Source organism: Herpailurus yagouaroundi, unplaced genomic scaffold (genome assembly GCF_014898765.1).
Source record: "Herpailurus yagouaroundi ecotype Mexico unplaced genomic scaffold, PumYag 569, whole genome shotgun sequence".
NCBI classification, from domain to species: Eukaryota; Metazoa; Chordata; class Mammalia; order Carnivora; family Felidae; genus Herpailurus; species Herpailurus yagouaroundi.
Genome location: NW_024412786.1, coordinates 7,231,555 through 7,252,770, shown reverse-complemented (window position 1 = coordinate 7,252,770; position 21,216 = coordinate 7,231,555). Strand labels below are relative to the sequence as shown.

The 21,216-nt window shown below is 68.1% G+C and overlaps 2 protein-coding genes across 3 annotated transcripts in view; one reads left to right on the top strand and one right to left on the bottom strand.

The window, feature by feature from the left end:
* Positions 1 to 1,802, bottom strand: part of LOC121023721 (uncharacterized) — a 7,258-nt gene extending 5,456 nt beyond the window's left edge. The window contains exon 1 of the mRNA XM_040465782.1: positions 1,567 to 1,802. Coding sequence (XP_040321716.1) covers positions 1,567 to 1,588 — 22 coding nt within the window. The 5' untranslated portion in view covers positions 1,589 to 1,802. The remainder of the gene's footprint in view (positions 1 to 1,566) is intronic.
* Positions 1,803 to 1,911: 109 nt separating this feature from the next.
* Positions 1,912 to 19,629, top strand: SLC67A1 (solute carrier family 67 member 1). Of its 2 annotated transcripts, XM_040465781.1 has the most exons (11): positions 1,912 to 2,083; positions 4,438 to 4,535; positions 4,725 to 4,958; positions 5,298 to 5,458; positions 5,810 to 5,942; positions 13,112 to 13,230; positions 13,929 to 14,036; positions 14,860 to 14,960; positions 17,108 to 17,209; positions 17,411 to 17,531; positions 19,396 to 19,629. In XM_040465781.1, exons 1-11 carry the CDS (start codon positions 1,940 to 1,942, stop codon positions 19,572 to 19,574), a joined length of 1,500 nt encoding a protein of 499 aa, XP_040321715.1. In that variant the 5' UTR covers positions 1,912 to 1,939; the 3' UTR covers positions 19,575 to 19,629. The 2 variants fall into 2 exon arrangements, with proteins under 2 accessions (XP_040321715.1, XP_040321714.1); XM_040465780.1 differs by lacking the exon at positions 4,725 to 4,958.
* The last annotated feature ends 1,587 nt before the right edge of the window (positions 19,630 to 21,216 follow it).

The window sequence follows — 21,216 nt, the reverse complement described above, 5'->3', positions numbered from 1 at the left end:
GGGGGGGGGGTGAGCCGCTCCGCTCGCTGCCCCGGGGCCCACTAGCCTCTGCCCTGAAAGGCCCCGACCGCAGGCCGCGGGCTCCCCAGCTCTGCCCCGAACAGCCGGACTTTGGTCCCCGCCTCCCAGCCCTCGCCGGGCACCGCGGGAGGACCTGGCCCAGGAGCCTGGTGCCCGGCGGCTTCCCGCTCTGCTCAGCTACAGTTAACACAGGCAGAGGGGACTTCACCTCTGGGCCTATGGTCTGGCTCTGGGGGACAAGCAGCAGAGTCCTGGCCCGGTGCCTTACCTGGGATACTGTGTCTGACCCCGAGGCCGAGTGCGTGTGCTCCCGAGGATTCCAGCAGGGAATCCTGGGGACCGTAAGCCCCCCTGCAAGCCCCCCAGACAGACGGCTTGGAGCCAGGCGTACCTGCATCCGGGTCTCTGGCGGCCCCGCCAAGGGGGTACAGTTGCTGCAGGTGCGAAACGAGGACCAGCGTCCCCTGATCTGCAGGGGAGGTGGGGAGAGGGCCCAGGAGCCGTTTCCAGAAATGTTCCTGTCCGCCCCCCCCCCCCCCCCGCCCCCGGCCCTCCTCTGGGTCTCTGTGCAGACCCCAGGGAGGGGGCAGGCCAGACAATGAGCCCTGTGTTCCTTTCCCTCCCTCCACCCCTCTCCCCTCCTCTCCTTCCCAGCCCCTGGCTCCTGTCCCTCCGCCCACCCCATGCCCCGACTGCCCTAAAAGTCAGAGTTCCTGCCGCCCCACCCGAGTGAGAGCAGGGGCTGTGTGGGAAGTGGCGGGGTGGGGGGCAGGCTGCTACGCCCCTGGGCCTGTAAGTGGAGGTGAGGCTGGGGCTCCCCAGGGAGGGTGGGTGCCCCAGGTCACCCCAGGAAGGCCAGAGTCCCAGGTTACCCCAAGAAAGCTGGTGCCGGGTCACCCCAGGAAGGCCGGGGCCTCAGGTCACCGGGAGACCTCAGGTGCCCGAGCCCAGCGCTGGAAGGGCCAGGCCGGAGCTTCCCCGGGAGGGCTCACCCCGCTGGAGCGGTGCCCTAGGGCCGGGCAGGCACCGGAGCTCACTGTGGAGAGGACGCCCCTGACCAGGACCCCTTGCGGTGTGGAGCCTGTGAGCGGCCGGCTGACGGCCCCTGACCCGCGGCTCTCAGCCTCTAGCCTCCACCCCCCAGCCTCCCCGAAGCGGGAGAGGGAGGATGCCAGGAGGGCCAGGCCCGGGTTTCCTCCTGCTGTTACCCAGCCCACTCCCACCCCTGGACCCCAGGCTCTGAAGGCCACCCTCGGGGCTCAGCTGACAGTCGGGTGTTAATTTGGTGACACTCTGTAGAGGCCTCCCCGGCCCTACAAAGTCTAGTTTCTGCCAGTGGGGGGCTAGAGGGCACACAAGGCCTTGCTCTGTGCCCCGCCCCACCCTCCGGCCACCCCAGAAGCCCCCTTGGGCTGGGCGAAGGGTGTCAAGCCTGCCTCTGGAAGCCGCCCCTAGTGGTGAGGGGTCCCCCGTGGGCCTGAGGCGCCCCTCGCCCAACAACAGGGACCCAAAACCATCAGCCCCATACATGCAGGGGGCACCTACCTGAACTGCAGTCAGCACCCATCCGGGCCTCTAAAATGGGGCCTCCCTCTTAAAATGGGGTGCTGGTGCCTTCCTGCATGGGGCACGTGGGTCCCCCAGCTTGATTCAGGCTAGGTTCCGGGGAGCTGTGTGCCCAGAGCCCCAGAGCTGGCTGGGGAGGCGCCTAAGGTCACACAGCAAGCGGCCGGAAGCCCTCCCCGGGGGTCCTGCAGCACTGGCCTCTCCCACAGGCCCTGTCCCAGAGGTGAGCGCCGCCCGCCTCCCGCCCCGTGACTCAGCACCCTCGCCGGGCACCACAGGACTTTTGCCCCCTGCGCACCGTGCCGGCCTCCTGCCCCGATCCGTCCAGGCTCTCCCGCCGCACCTGCCCAGGATGCAGGGAGCCGGAGCCCCCAGGCGCCGGGGCCCCTACTCCAGGGAGATAGGCGCTCTGGGCCGTCCCGGGGTCATACTACTCACCTATGCGCTGGTGACCCTGGGGCTCACCTGCCTCTTCATGCGGTTTGCCATCATGCCGGTGAGTGCCCGCCCTCAGCAGCCTGGCCACCAGCACGGCCGCACTGTCCCCCTCGGCTTCCATCTGTGCAACAGCGGGGCCCCGGGGGTGGGGCCCGTGCTGCCCGAGCCACCCACCACACGGAGCTGAACAGGTTGAGGGACCCGGGGACCGTGCTTCCCGGTCCGCCTGTGGGCACTTCCTGTGCCCTGGTGCACAGCCAGCCCTGCCCCGTGGCAGTGCCCCTCCCCCCCGGCCGGCCTGGCTCCGGCCCCATTGCCCTATGGATCCACCCGCCGGGACACCTGCTAGGCTCCCGTCCTTCCTGTGCTCGGGCCTCTGCTCAGGCCTTCTCCGCAGCGAGCCTCCCCTCCCAACCCCTGCCCGGACCCTCTGTCCAGGTCCTGCTTGGCCAGCCTTCCTGCTCGATGTCCGCACCCCACATCCTGCCGCATGTCTCCCCGACCGACCGGGACCGAGAGGGCGGGGCTTGACGCATCACCTCCTCTGCTGCCCCCACCCCCCGGCCTGGAGCGCTGCCTGGAGCGGTTGGTTAAGCGCCTTGGTCAGCACTCGGGGCCCGCCCGCCCACTTTTCATTGATCCTACCTTTGCACCCTTGCTTATTCATTCAACAGACCCGTGTGGGGCTGGCCGGGCTCCCACCCTCTCAGGGCAGCAGCACCCGGGGGGGGGGGGGGCTTGAAACGTCCCAGCGCCCCTTCTCTGTCTGGTCTGGGTGGGACCATGGCACAGCCACCAAAGCCCCCCAAGGGATTCCCGTGAGCGGACTTGTGCCTGGGGATCTGGCTGGGAGGGGGCCGCTGTGGGCACGGCAGGAGCCCCCAGCCAGGTGGCGAACCCTAACCCCTGCCCCAAAGCCCATTTCACTTCTACCAGACAGCCCGGTCCAAGCCCTGACTCCCTTCCTTAGCGGCCAGGTGGCCGGGGCGGACGCCTTGAGGTCCCATCATGAAACGGGTCACGATGTCCCTCCCTGGAAGGGTTGGTGCAGAGAGCGACGAGAGAACAGTTAAAGGCACAGAGCAAGGGTGGCTCTCCCGTGGATGTTGTATGTATCGTTCAACAAATGCCCATCGAGCACCTACTGGGTGCACCCTGTTCTCAGAACTTCAAATAGAGCAGGCAGGGACTAAACCATCCTTAGGCTGTGCTGTGCGTAAGATCATGAGGCGTGCGGGGGGTGCTGGGGCTGCCCACAGACGTGTGGGGGCTTTGGGATCAGGAAAGCCTTCCTGAGAAGGCGGGCTTAAAGGAAACAAAGAGCAAGCCTGGCTAGTTAGTGCAAAGGCCCTGGGGCAGTAGTGAGAACAGTGCAGCTAGAGAGGAGTGAGTGGAGGGGAGAAGGAGGGAAGGCCAGAGAGAGAGGCTGCCAGGACTCCAGGAGGATGCTGGCCGCGGGGAAGGCCCCGCTGCCCTCAAGGTCTGTGAAGGGGGAGCCCAGGAGCCGCCGATGTATTGAATGTGGCTGTGCAACGGTTCATGATTTCGAGCCCCGCATCAGGCTCTGTGCTGACAGCGTGGAGCCTGCTGGGGATTCTCCGTCTCCCTCGCTCTCTGCCCCTCCCCCACTTTCTCTCTCTCAAAAATAAATAAACATTTAAAAAAAAAAAAAAAGAATGTGGCTGTGCAAGAAAAGAGGGGTTCAGGGAAGACACCAGGGTTTGGACCTGAACCCTTGCCGGGGTGGGGGGGGGGGGTGTCAGCAAGGGAGCAGAGGGGCCGGTCCTGGGGGGAGGCCATGGGGAGTCCGTTCTGGATGTGCTGCATTCCAGATGCTTCTGGACATCGAGTGGAGAGCCGGGGGCAGTTCAGGCGAGAGGTCCCCGGACAGCAGCCGTCCTGGGGACCGAGCGAGGCTCCCTGGAGTGACAGGCGCAGAGCAGCAGGAAGGCTCAGGCAGGAGGGCGAGCGCCTCCAGGGCTCTGGAGAGACACTGGTCGCTGCCTTTGCCTCCCCAGGTGGGCATGGCTCCAGAGGGGCCAGGAGAGGCTGGAACCCACAAAGAGGAGGCCTGTGTCGTTCGGGGAAGATACTGCAGTCCACGGGGCAGCTTTGAGCGAACGAGGCTAAACCGGTGGGGGCTGGGGGCCCCCCCACCTGTTTGAGGTGCGCCCCGCAGAGGGGAAGGAGGGCCAGCCGCTGCCTGTTGGAGCCTGGCCCCAGAGGCCCCGTGGTCTCCTCGCTGTGGGAGACGCAGCTGAGTCCCAGGCCCCAGGCCCCTCCCAGACCCACCGCAGACTGGTCAGAGCAGCTCCTTCCCGCCCAGCCCGGGGCCACCTCTCCCCCTCCTCACCCTCCGGGGACCCTGGATCCAGACCCTGACCCTTCCCGTGGGCCCCCCTGTGTCTGCAGTACCTGACCCGGAGGCTGGGCCTGGACTCCGTCGCCTTCGGCCACCTGCAGACCACCTTTGGCGCGCTTCAGCTGCTGGGCGGGCCCGTGTTGGGCAGGTACCGTGGGGCAGGGAGTCTGGGGGCCCTCCCCCCAACGATGACCCGGGCCTGCCCCTCGGAGGTCAGGGGCTGGGTCGTGCCAGCCTCTCAGACCGACACTGGGCACAATAGTCCCTTTCATGCCGGGGACCCCTGCTCCCTGGGTCCCTGCCCGCCTCTTCCACGAATTCTGGTTTGTGGCCAAAGAGGGGATTGTCCTGGCAAGGCTGTCGTGGCTGGAAACGTCCAGCATTGCCGAGCTGGGGGTCCCACCAGCGACGCCCCTGGACCCCCACTCCTCCACCGGCCTCAGCGCTGCTGGGGCGTTGGGCTCAGGGACATGAGGGCAGACGTCATCCTCCCGCAAACCCTGGGGTGGAGATCCACGTGGCAGGCGTCAGATCTTCGGGGGAACTGTCCAGAAAAGGGGCTCCAGAGGCGGTCAAGTCGGACCGAGCAGGGCTCCCCAGGGTTTCGCGGCCCTGCTCGGAGGCCGGGTGGAGACAGGGCAGGAGCCTGGAGACGCTTTCTGCACAACACACACGCACCTTGCTCCCTTTGGAGCCCGCAAGGTGTTCTCAGAGGGAGCAGGAGGGCCCTGCTGGGCCAGACACCCCCAGGTCGCAGGAAGCTGACCCACTGGAAGGATGGCGACACTGAGGCTCCGAGACGACACCCCTGCGGCCTAGCTCCTCGGCAGCCCCGGGGGGGCGGGCGTCAGGGGCAGAGCTGGCAGGGCCTGCTTGGTATCTGTGAGGATCACAGGTTCGGTTCCCCCAGGTTCGCCGACCGGCGCGGGGCCCGCGCCGCGTTCACGCTCACCTTCCTGGCGTCCTCTGCCTTCTATCTGCTCCTGGCGGCCGCCTGCAGCCCGGCCCTGCCCGGCGTGGCCTTGCTCTACGCCACGCCCTTGCCTGTCGCGTTCATGCAGGGGATGCCAGGTAGGGCCACAGGCGGGGGCCCGCTGGGGCTGCGGGAGGACTGCGGGTGGGGGTGGGGCTGAGGTCACGACCTGAGGGAGGTGCGGGGCGCGGGTCTCCTCTGGGTACCAGTCTAGGCCAGGGAGCAGGACCGAGGTGGGGGGGGGGGGTGACATGGGGACGTGGCCTGGGGGGCAGGTGGCTGAGGGTGGGGGGCGTGGCCTGTGCAGGCGCGGCGTAGGTCCTGGGGGATGTGGACGAGGCGGCCTTGCGCGGGACACCCTCAGGGTGCGGCGTGGGGCGCGGTCCGGGCCTAGGCCGCTCGGGGCTCCGCGAGGGGGCCTCACGGCTCAGTCCCCGCCCCGCACTCAGTCGCGCAGATGACCATCGCGGACCTGTCTGAGCCCCAGGAGCTGCCCGCGGCCCTGGGCCGCCTCGGCCTGTGTTTCGGGGTCGGCATGATCTTTGGCTCACTGCTCGGCGGGACCCTGAGCGCCACGTGCGGGTGAGAGGCCGAGGCTGGAACCGGGCCGGGAGGTGGGGGGGCGGGCCAGGAAGCGGGGTGCGGGTGCTGGTCGGGATGGCCGAGACTGGGTGGGCCCAGGCCGACCACCTCGCTGGGCCTCGGTTTCTCCGTCTGCACGTTGAACGTCTTGGGTCCGGTGTGGGACGGTCAGCAGGGACCCACGCGGTGGGCGGGGCTGGAGGGGGCGTGGCTAGTGAGCGGGCGGGGCCGGAGGGGGCGCGGCGAGCGGGTGGGCGGGGCTGGCAGGATGATGGACAGGGCAGGGACGGGAGCCGACCCAAGCAGGTGGCGCGGCCCGTGCAGTCCCGCAAGGTGCGCTCCAGGGCGGCACGGAGGGCACCAGGAGGTCCCAGGCTAGGGGGACGCACGCGGCTGGCCCGGGTCACATGAAAACCTGAAGAAATTGGACGGCAGGCCCTGGAGGCGGGGTCCCCGGACGACCAGCGGGCATCCTGCGATGGGGGTGCTGCGGGCAGGAGGACTCGAGGGCAGCCTGTGGGCGGTTCCGTAACTGCACAGAGCCGTCTGCACCAGCAGTCCTTGGAGTGCCCCCTGGGAGAAGAGAGGAACCTTGAACCCGGGACACCGAGCCCTGGACAGGCCCTGCCGGGCGTGGGCGGGGAATCTCACTTCCGCTGCCCCACCCCCATTCCTCCTCCCTCTCCCCAGCAGCCCCAACACCCACTCAAAATGGGCTTCTTTCATAGGAGTGGACCTTGCTCCTTGCCTTCCTTCGACTCAAGTCTTTGCTTTTGGTCTGGAATGTGGGTGCCCAGCTGTGGATGGGAGGCCCTGTGCCAGCTGGGGACCCACCCGTGCGGGCCTTAGGGAGTTGCCCTGGGGCCCTATTCAGGACAGGAACCTTGCTGGTCTCTGAAGTCACACACACACACACAGAAGAACACACACAGGCACCTCTGTTGACAGCCCTCCTTCTGATCTCGGATGAGCCTGTGCTGGCCCCTGGGCCTCTGGGGGCATTGGTCTCCCCAGGCTCCCCCAGTGCCCCCAGACAGCCCCCAACAGTGGTAGATGCAGCGGGTGATGGCTGATCCGCAGGGACGGGGGAAGGGGAGGGTCCCGTGACCGGCTCCACCAGCTCCCCACCCCAGGATTTTCATCAGAGTCTGGGGTGCAGATGTCTGTCTCCACGGAGCACCTCAGCCAGGAGGCTGCGGGGGGGGAGGGGGGGGAAGCAGAATTCCTTTCATCTGCTTCCTCACCGGGATTTATTGAGCAGCTACTAGGTGCCCTGGGATTCCAGGTTCTGGGATACCGTGGTGGCTAGGACAGGCCGGGTCCTCGGATGAAATGAAAATGATACGTGTTTCTAAAGTGTCGGGGTGAACTGCCTGGTGTGAGAAGTAATGCAGCGCGATCGGGGGCCAGACAGACGGGTGGTCACCAGGGTGTCACCTGCAGGAGGTGAGGGGGGCGGCAGGACGACCGGGGAGGCCGGCGTGGATGGAGTGGGGAGCAGGGAGGGCAGGGAGCCGAGGTGGGCAGGAGGCGGGGTCTGCCTCGGATTTGCTGATGGCTGGGATGTAGGCGTGAACCCTGGACGCTGGGGCCGGCCTTGGGGGGAGCCGTGAACCTTGCTGAGGTCTGAGCCATCCGCCATGCCCGTGGCAGTTGGGTCTCCGTTGGGCTGGGTCTGGTGCCCATTAGGCCCTCCAGGCAGCTATGGATCGGGCAGCTGAGTGAGGGGACCTATAGTGAGCAGAGCAGGGCTGTGTCCTCAGGCGGGTGGTTTTTAAGCCCCAGGAACGGGTTCAGGTTGAGCCCCAAGCCCCGAGCCCCAACCTGGCACTTCGCGTTAGAAGCGGGGTCGAGGAGGAGGTACAGTGAGGGCGAGAAGGGAGGGAGATCCAGGAGAACATCCGGAAGCCGAGAGGTGTGCAGGTCAAGGAGGGGAGGACCCTCGGCGCTCCGAGGGGCGGCAGTGACCATGGGTTCTGCCTGCACATGAGCCGCTGGGGCTGATGGGAGCCTCAGTCGCTAGACCAGGAGCGAGAGGAGGGAGGAGAGCCTCTGCGCTCCCGGGGAGAAAAGGAAGAGGGTCGGGAGGGTGTACGGGCGGGGTGGGGGCGGGGCAACGCCAGGGTGTGAAGAGTGTGCGGGAGAGGGAGAGGCAGGGCCGGGAGGAGCCCCGCCCCCACGCTGCCCCACCTACCTGGACTCACAGCCAGGCGCCTGTTACCGTGGTCACCTTGACAGGTGCTCTCACCCGTGAAATGGGCCTGCGACTGTGCCCATGCCTAGGACCACCCCCCAGCCCTCCCCCCACGCCCCCTCTTGTCCCCCCCAACCCCCGCCACGTCCCCTCTCGTCGTCACCTTCCTTTTTTCCGTCCCAGCTGCTGACCCAGGAGACACCACTCACTGTCCTCCCCCCTGGGCCTCCCCCAAGATTGCCTGCGCCCCTGCCCTCGTGTTCCGGAAATATCCATTCAACTCCGTGCCTTCTTTCATCCCGAGATCGAAGGTGCTTTATAACCCTATATGCATCCTTTGATGGGAACACGGAGGCCCCGGAGAGCGCGAGCCTCCCCATCCAAGGCTCGGGGGAGGCGGGCTCCTGGACCCCGAAGCCCCATGGCGAGGGCCACATCCCGCCTTCCTTGTGAGGGCTCCCTGGCTGCCATCTTCCTGCCTCCCGTGCCCCGGTGACCCCTCCCCCAAAAAGCATCAGCCGTGTCCCCCACCTCCGGGAGCAGGTGAGGGGAGAGGAAGTGCCCTTGGCAGCCTGCGGGTGTGGGGCAGGCACCAGTAGAACTGGTTTCAGCTCAGCCTGGAGCTCTCCTACCCAGGGCCCAGGCCCTGAGTCACTTAGCAGGTGGGGGCCGCTCGGTGACTCATGGCCCTGAGCCCAGCGCCTCACAGCCTGGGGAGGCCTCTATCACGCCCTTCCCACAAGTGCGCCCTGGGCCTCAGCGGTAGGCAGCACCAGCCTTCGGAGCCCAGCTGAGTCAGGTCCCGGGGGGGTGGGGTCCGGGGGTCCCCGTCGAACGTCGAGCCAGCCCCTAGGCCTGATGGCTGGAGTCAGCGTGGACAGGCTTCCCCCGCTGAGTGCGAGGCTTGGGCTCCGTCCCCCGGAAGGGGTCGGGATTTGGACAGATGCCCCCGAGGGTAGCAATTCCTTTCGTCTGGGGGGGATTTGGGCCCGGCTGGGGGCTGGGTCAGGCAAACTGACATGGTGCCAATGGTGTCACCGTCACTGGCGGCCCTCCTGGGCGCTAACGCAGGAGAGGGGCCCCGCTCTGGCCCCAGGGCGAGCTTTGCCCGGGGGCGCTCGGCGACTCGGAGGGGATTTATTATACTCCTTATCTGCAGCCCTGAAGACTGGGGACTCCGTCTCAGCCTTTGTTGTGGCCGGGGAAGAGGAAGCCCTCATCCTGCTGACAAGAGGGTTTCTGCCCGGGTGACACGGCCGCTTCCCCTGGAAGTTAATGAGTAAACACACTGGGACAGGAGTGACTCATGGGTCGGCCAGGCGGCCTGCCCCACTCGGCGCTCACGATGGCTCATTGAGGCCGTGCGGGGCCAGCCGGGTGTGCGGCCTCCCCACCGCAGGGGTACACAGAGACCTGACCCAGAGACCCTGGGTTTTCCGGGCAGTGGGAAGTACACACAGCACAGGGCCCACCTGGCCAAGAGCGAGCTCAGCTTAGACCCGAGAAGTGAGAGAGAAGGCAGCTACTGAAGGTGGGGCTGGCACAGACAGTGTTCCAGGCAGAGGAGGAGCCTGTGCAAAGGCCCTGGGGCAGGAAAAGGCCTGGGGCTTGTTCGGAGGCCTGTGTGGGTGGGACTGGAGGGATCAGGTGCTCTGGGAACACAGAGGGCTGCAAAGTGTTAGACCAGACAAGGCTTTTAGGCCTTTTTTCTGGGACCCAGAAGCCAGAGGGAGGCTGAATCAGGAGTGGCCCCACAAAGACTCCCGTTTTCAGGCATTGTTCTTGCCACGACATCATGGGATGTGGATGGGGCAGGGCAGGGGGACTTCACCCCAAGCCCCAGGCTGGACGTCCAGTGACTCTCTGGAGACCCTCACAGCCAAGCGTCACATGAGGCTGGGCCCCAGCTGACCCCAGCCTGCCGTCCGGGTTGGATAGGAGAGGGCGGTGCCACCCGGGAGGCCCTGCGTCCCCTGGGCCAGGGGAGCCACAGAGCAGGAGGGAGGGTGGCCCAGGCTTCCCGAGTACCGTCACCCTGTGGCCAGTCCACATAGGGTGGGCCAATGGCCCAGCCCACCGCCCTCCTGATTGTCGGCTTGGCAAACTCCAGGCCCTCGAGATAGAGGTGAGAGGTGGCGTTTACAGCCTGCACCGTTTGACCAGCGTGGGCAACCAGCCGTGACGAACGGAGGCCGGCGGGCTGGGCTCCAGGACGGCGAGGCGGCCCCCGGGGACCCGTGCCGCCCGTGGGGGATGGGGACAGGGTGTCCCCGGCGAGGGTGGCCCTCATTTGCATCTGAGGAAAGGAAGTCACCCAGCAAGGTCGCCACCGGGAAGGGCAAAGGGACAAAAGACTGGTGCCCAGAGTCCTGCCCGGAGTCCTTTTCCGGCCTTCATCCCTCCAGCCTCCTGTCCGTCCAATGAGCCAACAACCACGGCTCGCAGACACCCCTCGTGATCCTGCACAAAGGAAGCAGGAGGCCCCCAGCAAGGGAGCTGATTCTGCCTCGTGCTCAGGGGCGCACTGACCCGAAGGTCCCTGGGGAGGGGCGTCGAGTCTCGTCCGGGAGGGCAGAGCAGTGCCCGCCTGCCTACCCGGTGGGGGCACAAGGCCGGAAAGGGCTGAGAAGTCCCTCCACGCAGAGGCACGAGGTCTTTCCGGCATTTTGTCCTGGGGGAGCTGGAAGGGGGCCTGAGGCGGGGGTGGGTGGAGGAAGGACACTCCCTCCCTCCGACGTCCCCTGGGAAGCCGTGGCCCCTCGACTCCCTCCGGGGCCCCCAGAGTCCTTGTGTTTCCTTCGGTTTACCAGCTAGCACGCCGGGGTGGGGGGGGGGGTGGTGGTGAGAGCCCACAAGAAGGGGCCTGGTTCCTTGCCACCCAGCCCACACTTGTCACCAGCCTCCCAGAATAGCCACCTAAGTGGCCGCCTCTGCTCCCACGAATTTCCGGGGCATCTGGCAAAGAAAGCAAGCTCTGTCCCTGCCCCCGAGGCCCCGCGCAGTGACATGCGGGTCCTGAAGAAAGGGCCCTTCTCTCTGGGGACAGCCACCGGGCCCGGGGTGTCCCTGCCCACGTCACAGATCAGTTCCTGCCAGCGGAGGAGGGGGCTTTGGTCCGTGCTGGCCTCGTCCCTCCCCGGGGCGTCAGTCCGTGGGAATTCCTGTTCATTTGGAAGCCTGGTGCCCAGAAAGCCCGAGCGCCCACCATCCCCGGCAGCGGGAGTCGGCCGGGGGCCCTGACATGGCCCAGTGGGGGGGGGGGGGGGGAGGTCCGCAGCACGTGCAGGCTGGACCAACTGTGTGCGCCTGGGCAGGTCCCGGCCCCGCCCCCACGCCTCGCTGACCCCACGGGGAACAGGGCCTCTCCTGGCTGTGGTTGCCCACAGGAGCCCTGTGTGTGTGCACCCCTGTGTGCGTGTGTGTGTGTGTGTGTGTGTGTGACTTGCTCGTCTGCGGGTGCACACGTGCAGCCGTGGGGGGCGGGGCGGGGGCACTCAGCTTGTGGCTGGCCTCGCTCGGAGATGCAGGGGACACCCACCCCCCTCTCGTCCCATGCTGTGCGGCCCTGAGCGGGAGCTCCAGCGCTCAGGTAGGCGTCAGGGCTGCGTGAGGGTGAACGGCTCTCACCTGTTCCGCGGTCTTGGCTCGGGGTCCCGCCCAGGCTCAGTCGTCCTCCGGGCCAGGCACCGAGTGTCTGAAGGAGCGAGCCCCTCTCAGAGGACAGAGTGCCCCCTGGGGAGGACTGCCGGGGCGCACGGAGAAGGGCTCCTGCAGGGTGCACAGGAGCTCCCGCTGCCGCTGAGGGGAAGGGCTCTCTGGCCAGGCACCAGCCTGGAAGGGCCGAGCAGCCTGGCTCAGTAAGAGGCTCCCACGTGTTCCTCCCTCCGTCCCCCACCCCAGGAGGGGGCGGTTGGCCCTCAGGAGGAAACGGGGACGGTCACGAGGGCTGGCCCCAGGGCCAGCGTTGTCAGGTGACGTGGGGTCACCGGAGGGGTCAGGGCCCGAGTTTCCACCTGATGACCCACAGCCCGGCAGGGTTTTCTCGGAAGCTGAGGGGCCCTCCCAGGTCCGGGTCCTCGATGCGGGCGGGCAGGAGGGAGGGCATCCTGAGGGTGGTGCCCAAAGCCCCTCCCCCAGCCCGGAATGTCCCGCGCCCCAGGTCGAGGGGGAACAGGAGCGCTCCCCAGGAGGGAAGGGAAGGAGGCGTGCCGGTCTCCACGACACAGAGGAGGCCGCACGGGGTCCCGTGGTCTTCGTGCAGGTGGAGCTGAGATGCGGATCCGAGCCCCGGCCCGCCCCTGCACCTCGGGGTCGCCGGCACCCCCTCCTGGCGCCCCGGCCCCAGTGCCGCCTGGCGTGTGTCTCCCCATCAGCCCCCAGGGACAGAGAAGCGGCACCTACAGGGACAGTCGAGCCGTCCCCCACCCCGGGAGGCCCGTCCAGTCCCCGCAGAGGGAGGCAGGGCCCTTCCTCTGGGAACCCGTTTGCTCCTCCGTCCAGGGCTGTGCAGGGAGATCCCCGTCCAGACACCGCCCGGGGCTGAGGCGCGGGCCCCCAGGTGTCCAACGCCCTTGCCCCGGCTGGGCGCAGCAGGTGCACCGGGTCGGCCCCTGGGGGTCTTCCCACCCCTCGACACCTCCTGGGAGAACCCCCACCCAGCCCGCCGGGGCTCACCTCCCGGGCTCGCGCTCGGGGACCGGGACCCACGTGCTGTGGCTGCCGAAAGCTGCCGCTGCAGTGTGACCGTCGGACATGGTGACGGCTTCGTCGACCCCTTCATTCTGTCACCTAATGAATGCGCCCTGAGGGTCCCGTCCCCTCCCTCCAGGTCACAGGCCGTGGGGACATGGCTGGGGGGGTTTGAGCGGTTCTCAGCTGCTGAGACCTCATTGTGGCTGAAGGGGGCGGTAGGGGCCGCGTGTGGTGCCCACAGCCTGGGACCCGCGTCCTGTGTCACCACTACTGTCGCCCCCAGGATGCAGTGCCCCGCGACTGTGGCTCTGGTGGCCAACCTCGTGGGAGCCGTCCTCAGCTTCACCTTTATCCCCGTTAGCACGAAAGGGGCCAGTGCCCACGACCGGGCGGTCCCCGCAGGTAAGCCCCACCTGGGACGCCCCCGCCAGGCCAGCCCCCTCAGGGACGCGGTACCTGGACGCCGGGCGGGTATGAGGCCTGAGCCCTCCGCCTCCCCAGCCAGCACCCCGGGCCTCCCTGCAGGGAGCGTCGGCCAAGGCCAAGACGCACAACAGCGGCTTCCTGTCTGCTGGTGGGGGGGGGGGGGGGGGGGGGGGGGGCATCAGAGAGGCTGAGGCTGGAGGCAGGAGAGATGTAGGGGAGGCCCGGGGAGGACGGGAAGGACCACGGGGCAGGGGCAGGGTTAGCCAGGATCCTGAGTCCCAAATCGCCAGGTGCCATGGTGCCCACGAGCCACTGCCTGGGTCACCTGGGCTGGGGGAGCCAGGGCCAGGCCAGGTCGCCCGACAGCAGAGGCACTGTGTTTCCGGAGCGCCTCCCAGAATTCGGGGGCTCCAGGGTCAGTGGGGGCGGAGGGCTCAGCCCTAGGAGCGTGACGAGCTGCCCGGTGCCCCCAAAAGGGCCAGCGAAGGGGGGTGCCGGGGCCTGTGGGCTCCCGAGCCCACGAGCAGGTGCCACGGCCAGAGGGAGGAGTATCTGCCGAGAGCAGGTGCCGGCATGGGGGCGGGGTGCTTTCCCGGACCCTGCAGCCCAGTCGAGACCGGGTCAGGGAGCCGGAAATGGGCTGAGGCCTGCCCAGCCTCTCCGGGTCCCCCCAGGCGGACCCCAGGCCAATGTGTTTGACCTGAAGGCCATCACCCGCCTGTTGCTGCAATCGGGAGTCCTGCCCGTGTTCCTCATCAAGGTGGCGTCCAGCCTCCCCTTCGGTGAGTCCCAGACCTGGTGCAGCTGAGAGCTCGGGGCCATGGGGAGGGGGCCTGCGGTCAGGGCGTCCCCCTTCTCCGCTCTGTATCCCGGGTGCAAGCTTTCTCCTTGCCATCACACTCGTCCTGGAGAAGGGGCGGGCCCCCTGGTTCCTGCCGAGTGGAGGGGGGAGGAAGGGAGGGAGGGAGGAGGGGAAAGCGGTGCCCCATTCCCTACAGCCCCACAGGGCCCCCCTCACGCACAGTCCAAAGTGCCCTGTGCTTGGCAAGCCCCCCAGGGTCCGTCCGAGAGCAGGGGAGGCAGTACGTCTGAGATGAACCCTCAGGGGTGCCCAGCACCCACCTCCAGCCCCCGTCCGGGATCCTCTCCTTGGGGGCAGCGCAGAGAACAAACTAGCGAGGCTTCGCGCTGGTGCCCCAGGGCTAATCCCTCACCTGCAGGGGCTTCTTGCAAAACTGTGCTGCAAATCTCGGGGTCGGGGTCGGCGGGGTTGAAGGCTGAGTCAGGGGGCCGCCTGGCTGGGCCGGCGCCTGGAGACTCCGGTCCGACTTCAGTCGAAGGGGCCTTCAGGGGCCACCAGTGGGTCCGGGGCCAAATCCTCTCACACGGTCAGCCCCGGGCCCCCCACCTCCCGACCGCCTTCCCTCCTCCCCCCACCTGCCCCACCTACCCTCCCGCCCAGCCACGGGGTAGCTTCCGGCACCTTCCTGCGCACGGGCTACATCGGTCCCTGGGGCCCCGCTCCCCGTGACAGAGAGCCACCAAATCGCAGGGAAGGCCGCCAGGGCCCCACAGTCACCCGCCCTCCCTGAACCCCCCTCCTAGGGCTCTTCATGGTCATGTTCCCCATCGTCTCCATGGACTTCTTCCAGCTGGATGCCGCCCAGGCCGGCTACCTCATGTCCTTCTTCGGGCTTCTCCAGATGGTGAGTGGGTGCCGGGCACGCGGGGCGCGTCTCAGACCCAACGGGCCTTGCAGGGCGCTGCCCTGAGCGCCTGCCATCGCTGTTCTGTACCGTTAGCTTCCGGCTGCCCTCCTGTCCCCGGGGGAGTGTGCCCTCCCCTCCCTGCCCGAGGCAGCCACCAACGGGCCTGCGCCCGGTTTGCACACTCGTCTGCCCCGGAGAGGGGAGGGAGGGGGCTGGTACCCAGAGGGGGCCGGCGAGCCCCTGGCCTCCTGTCTGGAAGCACGCGAGGGTGCACGGTCCTCCGAGTGTGCAGCCGGGCGCCCCCCAGCAGAAGGACAGGGCGGGAGACAGCCGGTGGCAGGGCACGTGACAAGATGCAGGCAAGTTCCTCGGGCCCTTGGAGCCCCGGTCTCCTTGCCCATCAAGCGAGTGACCCTTGTGGGGTAGCTGGGCAGATGAGGTGAGCTAAGCCGGCAAAGCTCTTAGAAGAGGAGGAGGCCCCACCCAAGTGACGGTCACTCGGTCCTCGCGGGGCGCCCTGAGACGGGCAGCCGCCTTCCGGTGGTACGGGGCGGCCCGTCTCCCAGGCCCCGGCTCCTCCGGGGCATCTGCACCAGGGCCCGGGGCGCAGGGACAGGTGGCGACAGCCGGAGTGCGGGAGGGGCTATTCTGGGACCGTCTGAAGGGGAGGGAAGCGTGTGACATTCCCAGCTCCTCCTGGGCATCTGCTCCCCACGCCTCTGGGCCCAGGACCGGTCTCACCCCTCGTGCGAGAATAGTAGCCTCAGGGCTGCTGCCGCCCGGCTGGCGGGCCACAGACTGGCAACAATGATAATTCTCCAGAGCTGGGGGCCGCGGGTTCCAAATGGCCGCTCCAGCCCGCCTGGGCCCTGCCCTGGAGACCCCCAGACCCAGGAGACCAGGCCCGTACCTCTGCGAAAGCCAAGAGACCCCCCCAAGACCCTCAGGGACAGACGCGGGTAGTTCCGGCCTGGCCCGGGGCAAGGTGCCCGATGGCGACCCCGCCCGAGACGGGCCTGGGGCTCCAGCACCCCTAAGGATGGCGGGCGCCCCCCGGGGGCAGCTGAGGCCCCAGCTGCGTCTGGAACCTCTGCGGGCAGAGGGTGGGGTTTTGTGTCTACAGGGAGAGGCCTGAGGCCCCCTCTGCCAGTCACCTCCCAGCCCCCAGCCCCGCGGGGTGGGGCCGGTCACCGAGGGTCTCAAGAGGCAGCCTGGGCGCCCCCACAGCTGGGCTCCCACCTGCTGCCTCCCTCCGCAAACCATTTCTTGCCCCGCCCCGAAGCGTGTGGGCTGCAGCCCGACCCCAAGGGGACCACGGCATCCCCCTCCCCGTGGGGGGCGTCGGGGTTGGGGGCCGGGGGGGGGGGGGCGGGGAGTGGCAGCCCAGACGGTCCTGAGGGATGGCGTCACCACCCCAGCGGACTTGCAGACCCCTGTCTGTCGCAGGCCGTCCTGCGAGAGCCCCCACGTGGCCCTCACGTCCACCCCAGGCACGGTGCCACCACAGTGCTGGGAAGCGTCCATCGTACAGGGCTGGGGGGAGACAGAGATAAGCCCCCGACCACCCTCATCTCATGTGGCAGGGGTGATGACCTGTCAGAGGAGAATAAGGGTCCTCAGGAGGGCAGAGGTGCAATTTTAGATGGGACAGTCGGTTGGGGGGGTGGGGGTTGGGAGGGGCTGCAAGTACAAAGGCCCTGGGGTGGGGAGCACACCAGCTGCTGAGCTGGCTGAGGCAGCAGACTGGGCTCGGAGGACATGTCGGGGGGGGGGGGGGTCCGCAGGGCCAGGAAGGACCTGGATTTACTCAGACTGGGGTGGGGGCTGTGGAGAGGGTCCACGCAGAGGAAGCCGTTGCCTCCCCCGAAGCCGCCTGTGAGCAGTTAGTCGGCCTTCGCTTGATGAAAATGTGTTCATCACGCTGGAAATAAAGGACACGGGATTCGTTTTGGAGATGACTGTCCGGGTGTATGGGTGCCGACGTGCGGTGCCCAGGCCACCCCGCCTCCCGAGGACCTGGCCGCTTCGGGACCCGCCCTTCTCCTCCGACCGGGTGGCTGCTAGGGCTGGGAGGGCGTCCCCAGCTGTGGGGGGCCGCCCCCGGCCAGACCCCTCCCAGCCGGCCTCTCTCTCTGTCTCCCCAGATCATTCAGGGCCTGGTCATCGGGCGGCTCAGCCGTCGCTTCTCGGAGAGGGCGCTGCTCCGGGCCAGCGTGCTGGGCTTCGTCCTGGTGGGACTGGCCATGGTGAGCACTTTCCTCGGGGCCGCACCCCACTGACAGCGGGGTCCCGGGCCCATCACCCCAGCCGTCTGCACATCCCAGGCTGCATGTGAGCCCCAGGGCCCCCTCCCCCCGGGGCCGGCTCTATGGGGCTCCGGGGATGGGCCCTTCCACCCCGGTCCTGTGTGGCCCCCCCAATCCCGTGGCCTCCCTGTCCCATGCCAGGCACTGATGTCCGACGTCCTCCACTTCTGCCTCCTGATGCCTGGCCTGGTCTTCAGCCTGTGTGCCCTCAACGTGGTCACCGACAGCATGCTGACCAAGGCCGTGTCAGCCGCAGACACGGGTGAGCCAGTGAGGGGCAGGGGACCCCCGGGGCCTCCTCTCTGGGCAGTTTCGGATGGAGCAGCTCCCCCGCCTCCCCAATTTCAGGCTGGGTCTGCCCAGACCCAATGAGTACTGAGTGGGGTGGGTGGCCCGGGGTCCAAGTGGGGGTGGGGGGGGGGGGGGGCTGCAAGATGGCTCAGGTGAGAATTCTGGCCGCCACCAGGCTGGGCTGGGCCTGGGGGGTGGAAAGGGGGCTTCTCGGAGCTGCTGTCTGGCTGGGCTCTGAAGCAGGGACAGGATTTCCCTATAAAAGAGGAAGGGGAAGATTGGAACATTCCAGGCCAGGACCCGGCTCGGCGAAGTGTGGAGGGGGTTGGAACTGAAAGGCTCCTGAAGAGGCCAGTTAGGAAGACAGCCCAGTGGGGCCAAGCGTGGTCAGCACAGGGGGCTGCCAGGCCGGGAGGCGGGGTCCCCCCTCCAGCACGGGGTGGGTCGGGGGTGCCCGTGCTCCCTGAGTGAGTGGGGGAAGGCACGCAGCCGGTTAAACCCAGAAAGCCCCCAGCGCCCCCCCCTCCCGTAGGACACGGGTGTCCCCAGACAGGGGATCCCCCAGCCCTCACTCTGTGCCCAGCGTTCTTTCCAGAGGCCTACAAGCCTCTTGTCCAGACTCAGCTCCCTGCCCCTGCCCTGCCCCCGGGCTCCTGTGGCTGGTTGGGGTTGAAGACCATCCCAGCAGGCTAGAGAGCCCACCCGACCGGCCACCCCTCCACCCCTCGCTCCAGCTCTAGCCGCCTATCTGCCAAGGGGGGAGGGGCAGGCTGAGCTCTAGAGGCCGAGAGGGGAACCCGATGGCCGATGGTTGCAAGGTCGCATCTCAGAGCTGCTTCTGGTCCGGGGAGGCCAGGCAGGGCCCGGAGGGCTTCCTGGAGCGCTGGACCGGCCCCCAGGAGAGGCCAGGAGGACGCCGGGGAACGAAGCGTGGAGAGATGGGGGCAGGGCCCGGCAGGGAGGGGGGCGGGGCCGCACCTGAGGCCCCGCCCCTAGGCTCAGAGGGACCGGGGAGCTGGTTCCCAGAGCCAGCCTGGGAACCCGAGACCACAGAGGGGGCGGTAATTGCTCCCGGTGTCTGCAGGGCGTGTGGGCAGGCGATGGGAGAAGCCGCTCTTAAATTTCCCCCACGCCGGGCCCTGGGCCCAGGCGGGGCCGGACCAGGCCGCTCCCAGCTCACCCGGCGGGCTCTCCAGCAACCCGAGCGGAGCGGGGCCCTGAGCCCCTGGAGCTGGGGACCCTCTGGGCACATGTCTTGACAATACACGCACGCACACACAGGACACAGCTGCCCGGAGGGGCCTAGTGACAGGGGAGTCAGGTAGCTGGGGGCAGAGGCGGCCAGGTGAGCCCGGGGAGGACGTGGGTGCAGAGAGGCGGGCGGGCCGCCCCGCGAGGGCCCCCAGGACCCCGCCCCTGTCCTGCGGAGGGCATCCTCCAGTCGGTACGAGGGTGGTGGAGGCTGTGGGGAGCCTGCCTTGCACCCCAGCCCCAGCCCTCACTCTGTGGCTCAGGAGGATCTCCCCCCAAGCCCGCCGTCCCCACGTCAGGGAGGCTCTCTCCAGGCTCAACCGGCCTGAGAGGGCGGGGCCTGGCCCGTGACCTGTGGCTCCACTCCGGGGCTCCTCCTGGGCTTGGGAACTTTCTGGGGCAGGGTGCAGGCACCCGTGTGGCCCCTGAGTGGCTGGGTGGTCCGAAAAGCACAGTCTGGGTGGAGGGAGCTGGGGGAGCAGAGAGCGGACAGGGTTGGGGGCGGTGAACACGGGAGACCTGGGCTGCGTCTGGGAAGCGGGTGGCCAGGGCAGCCTGACTTGCCGCCCACCCCCACCCCTCAGGGACCATGCTGGGCCTCTGTGCCACCGTGCAGCCATTGACTCAGACCCTGGGGCCCACCCTGGGCGGCCTCCTGTACCGCAGCTTTGGGGTCCCCGTCTTCGGCCACGTGCAGTTTGCCATCAACCTCCTTGTCCTCCTCGTGCTCTGGAGACAGCCTGTGCCCCGGAAGAAGGACTGAGTCCGGTGACCAGTGGCCCCAGGGCACAGACTGGCAATAAACTCTTCCAGCCTGAGTCCTGCAAATTCCCATGGGTTAAACAGGGGACCTGGGGGTGAGCCATGGAGGGACGGAGGGTCAGATGCCGGAGAGCTTCCTGGAAGAGGGGGCATGCAGCCGGGCCCCAGGGCTCTGGAGAGAGCCTGATCACCCAAGTTGTCCTTGTGCAGCAGGCCCTCCCCCGCCTGGAGCCCATCCCACGAGGAGTCCGTCCCCAGCTAGGAGGCCCCCCTGTTGCCGCCCAGACAGCGCTGCTCAACCCCCCCCCCCCCCCCCCGAGACCGGAGCTGTCCACCGCCCCCAGTCCTCCACCGGCTTGGCCTCGGGGCCTAGCGCGCTGCCTGCTTGTTTGCCCTTGTCAGTCACCTCACGCGAATGGAAACAGGTTGTTTTCAAAGATGAGGAGTTTGAGGCTTGCAGAGAGGCCCAGGGAAATGGCCCGCCAGCGGACCCAGGCCCGGAGAGCCCCACCCCCTCCCCACCCCTCAACCCAGCTGTAGGGAGAAAGGCACCCGGGCACAGGGGGGCCAGCGTGACCAGTGTGGACACAACAATGCCAGTGGGGTCGGCAGGTGGCCCGGAGACCATGAAGGCCACTCCCCACCTCTCCACGGGCTGCCTGTAAAAGAAGCTAGTTCACAACTCAGGACCCCCACCCCCAGAATTCCATGGTCCAACCAGCAGGGCCTCAGAGAGCAGAGGTCCGTCCACCCTCCGGCCCGAGAGCTCAGACCAGACCAGCTTGCTTGTGAACCTCACTGGGGATGGGGGGGGGGAGGGGTCTCACCTTGACTTTCACCCTTTGTCCCAATGAGGGTCTGGGCAGGTCTCCGGGGAGGGGCAGGACAGGGGTCCGTCGGGGGCCAGTGCAGTCCCCCACTGGCTCAGGGACTTCGTAAGGAGTGCTGTTCCCTTAGGGGGAAAATTCCTTGCAGGAAACGGTTTCCTTGGGCTTCGCAGCAAAGGGACAGCCCCTCCCCAGTCTGAGCCCCGGGACCTGGCGCGGAGGCTCCCCCGGTCCCGCGTGAGGGTGTGAGGGACAGACATCAGGGCCCGATGTTTGGTCGTTCGCTCCCGACGCCGCTGCCTCCCCCACGTGGCATCGCCCTTCCAGCCAGAAGGGTCCCCGAAACGCAGGCCCCCTCAGCGGCCAGAGATCAGGGTCCCCCTCCGCGCTCCGGCTTGGTCGCTGCCGGTGCACCTTTCCGCGCGGGAACGCGCCTCCGGTGTCCTCCCATCGGGCGGTGCTGGACTGACGGTGGCGGCCGGCCTGACTTCCGGAGGACGGGGACCCGGCCGGACAGGGAGGGCTCGCCAGCTGCCAACCATCAGGAGTACGAGGCCCCGGCCTCCCCCCACTTGCCCGGAGGCCCCGCCGCCTCCCCGCTCCAGCACCGTGGGTGCGGGCCAGCAGGGCCTGGTGGTGGCTGCAGGGAGCTGCCCGGGCCCCAGCAGGGCTGGGGTCAAGGGGAGCACAGGGGGTTGCGCGGCCGAAGGGCTGAGGGCTCCCTAACGGGGGGGGGGGGGGCTGGGGGCACAGGTGGCATGTGGGCGGTGGGGGGCAGGTGGGGCCGGCACCCGCTGCGAGCAGGGGCAGCTCAGG